A 5776-nucleotide genomic window follows, 5' to 3' on the forward strand; every position below is an offset into this window, starting at 1 on the left:
ATAAGATTTTTGAGAGTTCTGTTAATTACTACCCTTAATCAAACCAATCACATTAATCTGTTTATTGCATTGTATGGTTACCAAAAGTGACATATTCAGCCCTCTGTTTATTAAGAAACAGTAACAGAAAGTGAGGCACTCTCCTGTGTTACTGAGGGTGCATAAAAATATAAAGCACCATGTGTCTTCCCTAGAGAAGTTTCCAAATTAGCAAGCAAATAGCTATTAATGCTAATGTTTGTGTGATAAGGAACATATGAGTAGTAGTTATTCCACAAACAATTTTTTGAGTGCTGTTTACATTTGAGGCACTGTTCAGGCACAAGGATTTCAAAAGGAGATTGTGTAGCATGATGGCTTAGTTGTTAAAACTATGATTTTGGAATCAGATTGGCTCAAGTCCCCGTGCTACAACATACCATCCTTCAGAAAGGTACTTAAGTCTGTTTGTTTTTTCATCTGCAAAATATAAATAATAATAGGACCTACTGCACTGTGTTCCTGTGAGCATTAATGCGGGTGATCAAATGTTTATGAAGCACTTAGCACAATACCTGACATTTTGCTTGTTATTATTATCAACATAAGGTGCCCACTTTCCAGTCATGCAAGAAGAAAACATAATATATGTCACCATAGAAGTATAGAATAATTGTGGGAAATACCAGTAAGAGAGATACAGTTGTATAAATAAGGTAAAGATGACTGCCTTGAAAATCTAGGATGATACCGTATTAGAAGTGCATCTGAACTCTCCATGGGGGCTGGCCAAAGTTTCATCAAGTGTCATGTCAGTAGGTTGATGCTATCAATATATAGCTTGCTAAGCTATAGACTTACTATAAACCATAGCTGTGGTCCAGCTTAGACACATTATGGTGGTGGAGTATCTTGATTAATGGCCTCTGCAGAAGCTTCCCAGGTCTTCTTATCATCATAATCTCAGAGAGCTTCGTCTTCAACTTCCTTTTTTTGTTGTTTTTGAGACAGGGTCTCACTCTGTCATCCAGGATGGAGTGCAGTGGCATAATCATGACTCACTGCAGCCTCAACCTCAGGGACTCAAGCCATCCTCCCACTTCAGCCTCCTGAGTAGTTGGGACTACAGGCATGCACCACTATGCCCGGCTAATTTTTAAAATTTTTGTAGAGACAGGGTCTCCCTATGTTGCCCAGTCTGGTCTCAAACTCCTGGGCTCAAATCATCTTTCCACCTCGGCCTCCCAAAATGTTGGGATTACAGGTGTGAGCCACCACACCCAGCCCATCTTCAACTTCTTTTAGCACCATGAAGCTGAACATAGTAAAAAGTAAAATCATTCTCGACCTAATCTGATGCAATTTATTTAATTGTTAAGTGAATGCACACATCAAAACTCATATAAGTATGGTGTAGCACTGCTAATTTATTTACAAAACATCTGGCAAATACCGTTACTCTAATACTGTGCTTCTGCTTTTGATTTTCCTTAGGAAAACATGTTCCTTCAGTCGTCAATGCTGACCTGCCTTTTCCTGCTAATACCTGGTTCCTGTGAGTTATGCCCTGAAGAAAATTTTTCTAGAAGCTATCCTTGTGAAGAGAAAAAGCAAAATCACTGTGTTATTGCAGAGTGCAGCAATCGTCGACTACGGGAAGTTCCCCAAACGGTGGGCAAATATGTGACAGAACTAGACTTGTCTGATAATTTCATCACACACATAACGAATGAATCATTTCAAGGGCTGCAAAATCTCACTAAAATAAATCTAAACCACAACCCCAATGTACAGCGCCAGAACGGAAATCCTGGCATGCAATCAAATGGCTTGAATATCACAGACGGAGCATTCCTCAACCTAAAAAACCTAAGGGAGTTACTGCTTGAAGACAACCAGTTACCCCAAATACCCTCTGGTTTGCCAGAGTCTTTGACAGAACTGAGTCTAATTCAAAACAATATATACAACATAACTAAAGAGGGCATTTCAAGACTTATAAACTTGAAATATCTCTATTTGGCCTGGAACTGCTATTTTAACAAAGTTTGTGAGAAAACTAACATAGAAGATGGGGTATTTGAAACACTGACAAATTTGGAGTTGCTATCACTATCTTTCAATTCTCTTTCACATGTGCCACCCAAACTGCCAAGTTCCCTACGCAAACTTTTTCTGAGCAACACCCAGATCAAATACATTGGTGAAGAAGATTTCAAGGGTTTGATAAATTTAACATTACTAGATTTAAGCGGGAATTGTCCGAGGTGCTTCAATGCCCCATTTCCATGCGTGCCTTGTGATGGGGGTGCTTCAATTAATATAGATCGTTTTGCTTTTCAAAACTTGACCCAACTTCAATACCTAAACCTCTCTAGCACTTCCCTCAGGAAGATTAATGCTGCCTGGTTTAAAAATATGCCTCATCTGAAGGTGCTGGATCTTGAATTCAACTATTTAGTGGGAGAAATCGCCTCTGGGGAATTTTTAACGATGCTGCCCCGCTTAGAAATACTTGACTTGTCTTTTAACTATATAAAGGGGAGTTATCCACAGCATATTAATATTTCCAAAAACTTCTCTAAACTTTTGTCTCTACGGGCATTGCATTTAAGAGGTTATGTGTTCCAGGAACTCAGAAAAGACGATTTCCAGCCCCTGATGCAGCTTCCAAACTTATCAACTATCAACTTGGGTATTAATTTTATTAAGCAAATCGATTTCAACCTTTTCCAAAATTTCCCCAACCTGGAAATCATTTACTTGTCAGAAAACAGAATATCACCGTTGGTAAAAGATACCAGGCAGAGTTATGCAAATAGTTCCTCTTTTCAACGTCATATCCTGAAACGTCGCTCAACAGATTTTGAGTTTGACCCACATTCGAACTTTTATCATTTCACCCGTCCTTTAATAAAGCCACAATGTGCTGCTTATGGAAAAGCCTTAGATTTAAGCCTCAACAATATTTTCTTCATTGGGCCAAACCAATTTGAAAATCTTCCTGACATTGCCTGTTTAAATCTGTCTGCAAATAGCAATGCTCAAGTGTTAAGTGGAACTGAATTTTCAGCCATTCCTCATGTCAAATATTTGGATTTGACAAACAATAGACTAGATTTCGATAATGCTAGTGCTCTTACTGAATTGTCCGACTTGGAAGTTCTAGATCTCAGCTATAATTCACACTATTTCAGAATAGCAGGGGTAACACATCATCTAGAATTTATTCAAAATTTTACAAATCTAAAAGTTTTAAACTTGAGCCACAACAACATTTATACTTTAACAGATAAGTATAATCTGGAAAGCAAGTCCCTGGTAGAATTAGTTTTCAGTGGCAATCGCCTTGACATTTTGTGGAATGATGATGATAACAGGTATATCTCCATTTTCAAAGGTCTCACGAATCTGACAAAGCTGGATTTATCCCTTAATAAGCTCAAGCATATCCCAAATGAAGCATTCCTTAATTTGCCAGCGAGTCTCACTGAACTACATATAAATGATAATATGTTAAAGTTTTTTAACTGGACATTACTCCAGCAGTTTCCTCATCTCCAGTTGCTTGACTTACGTGGAAACAAACTATTCTTTTTAACTGATAGCCTATCTGACTTTACATCTTCCCTTCAGACACTGCTGCTGAGTCATAACAGGATTTCCCACCTACCCTCTGGCTTTCTTTCTGAAGTCAGTAGTCTGATGCACCTCGATTTAAGTTCCAACCTGCTAAAAACGATCAACAAATCCGCACTTGAAACTAAGACCACCACCAATTTATGTATTTTGGAACTACACGGAAACCCCTTCGAATGCACCTGTGACATTGGAGATTTCCGAAGATGGATGGATGAACATCTGAACGTCACAATTCCCAGACTGGTAGATGTCATTTGTGCCAGTCCTGGGGATCAAAGAGGGAAGAGTATTGTGAGTCTGGAGCTAACAACTTGTGTTTCAGATGTCACTGCAGTGATATTATTTTTCTTCACCTTCTTTATCACCACCATGGTTATGTTGACTGCCCTGGCTCACCATTTGTTTTACTGGGATGTTTGGTTTATATATAATGTGTGTTTAGCTAAGGTAAAAGGCTACAGGTCTCTTTCCACATCCCAAACTTTCTATGATGCTTACATTTCTTATGACACCAAAGATGCCTCTGTTACTGACTGGGTGATAAATGAGCTGCGCTACCACCTTGAAGAGAGCCAAGACAAAAACGTTCTCCTTTGTCTAGAGGAGAGGGATTGGGACCCGGGATTGGCCATCATCGACAACCTCATGCAGAGCATCAACCAAAGCAAGAAAACAGTATTTGTTTTAACCAAAAAATATGCAAAAAGCTGGAACTTTAAAACAGCTTTTTACTTGGCTTTGCAGAGGCTAATGGATGAGAACATGGATGTGATTATATTTATCCTGCTGGAGCCTGTGTTACAGCATTCTCAGTATTTGAGGCTACGACAGCGGATCTGTAAGAGCTCCATCCTCCAGTGGCCTGACAATCCGAAGGCAGAAGGCTTGTTTTGGCAAACTCTGAGAAATGTGGTCTTAACTGAAAATGATTCACGGTATAACAATATGTATGTTGATTCCATTAAGCAATAATGACATTAAGTCATGGTTTTGCGCCATAATAAAGATGCAAAGGAATGACATTTCTGTCTATATGGCTATGTACCAAATTACCCCAAAACTTAGTGGTTTAAAACAACACATTTGCTAGCCCACAGTTTTTGAGGGTCAGGAGTCCAGGCACAGTGTAACTGGGTCCTCTGCTCAGGGTGTCTCAGAGGTTGCAATGTAGGTGTTTACCAGAGACATAGGCATCTCATGTGGTTGCTTTCTGGATTCAATTCCTCCTGGGCTATTGGCCAAAGGCTATACTCATGTGAGCCATGTGAACCTCTCCCACAAGGCAGCTTACTTCATCAGAGCTAGCAAAAAAGAGAGGTTGCTAGCAAGATGAAGTAACAATCTTGTAATTGAATCAAAAAAGCGATATCCCATCACTTCAGCCATATTCTATTTGTTAGAAGTAAACCACAGGTCCTGCCAGCTCCATGGGAGTGACCACCTCAGTCCAGGGAAAACAACTGAAGACCAAGACGGTGAGCTCTGATTGCCTCAGTTGGTCATCAACTATTTTCCCTTGACTGCTGTCCTGGGATGGCCTGCTATCTTGATCATAGATTGTGAATATCAGGAGGCAGGGATCACTGTGAACCATCTTAGCAGTTGACCTAATACACCTTCTTTTCAATATCTAAGAACTTTTGCCACTGTGACTAATGGTCCTAATATTAAGCTGCTGTTTAGATTTATCGTATATCTATGGCTACATGGTTATATTATGCTGCGGTTGCATTCGGTTTTATTTACAGTTGCTTTTAAAAATATTTGCTATAACATTTGACTTCTAAGGTTTAGATGCCATTTAAGAACTGAGATGGATAGCTTTTAAAGCATCTTTTACTTCTTAACCATTTTTTAAAAGTATGCAGCTAAATTCGAAGCTTTTGGTCTATATTGTTAATTGCCATTGCTGTAAATCTTAAAATGAATGAATAAAAATGTTTCATTTTATAAGAGGAGTGTATAATAAATATATGATAGAGAAATTGGTCTTTAATATTAAAAGAAATTGCCGTATACACTGAATTTTTTGAGAACTCTTTTTAAAAAACTATTTGGTAGAAATCAAAGGGGAAGAAGTTTTCATGAAGCTTTTACATTAAGATACTTATTAATAGAGAAATTCTATCTTGATTCCCTACTCAGAAGACATAAA

At 38.6% G+C, this 5776-nt stretch overlaps 1 protein-coding gene across 1 annotated transcript; it reads left to right on the forward strand.

Moving 5' to 3' along the window:
* Window positions 1-1472: 1472 nt before the first annotated feature.
* TLR8 (toll like receptor 8) lies at window positions 1473-4593 on the forward strand (the record flags this gene model as incomplete). Its single annotated transcript, NM_001319618.1, is given in 1 exon segment — window positions 1473-4593. A coding segment is annotated over 1 exon segment (3121 nt), but the record flags the coding sequence as incomplete, so codon positions are not given.
* Window positions 4594-5776: the final 1183 nt, after the last annotated feature.

The sequence above is a fragment of the Macaca fascicularis genome, chromosome X, assembly GCF_037993035.2.
Source record: "Macaca fascicularis isolate 582-1 chromosome X, T2T-MFA8v1.1".
Classification (NCBI taxonomy): Eukaryota; Metazoa; Chordata; class Mammalia; order Primates; family Cercopithecidae; genus Macaca; species Macaca fascicularis.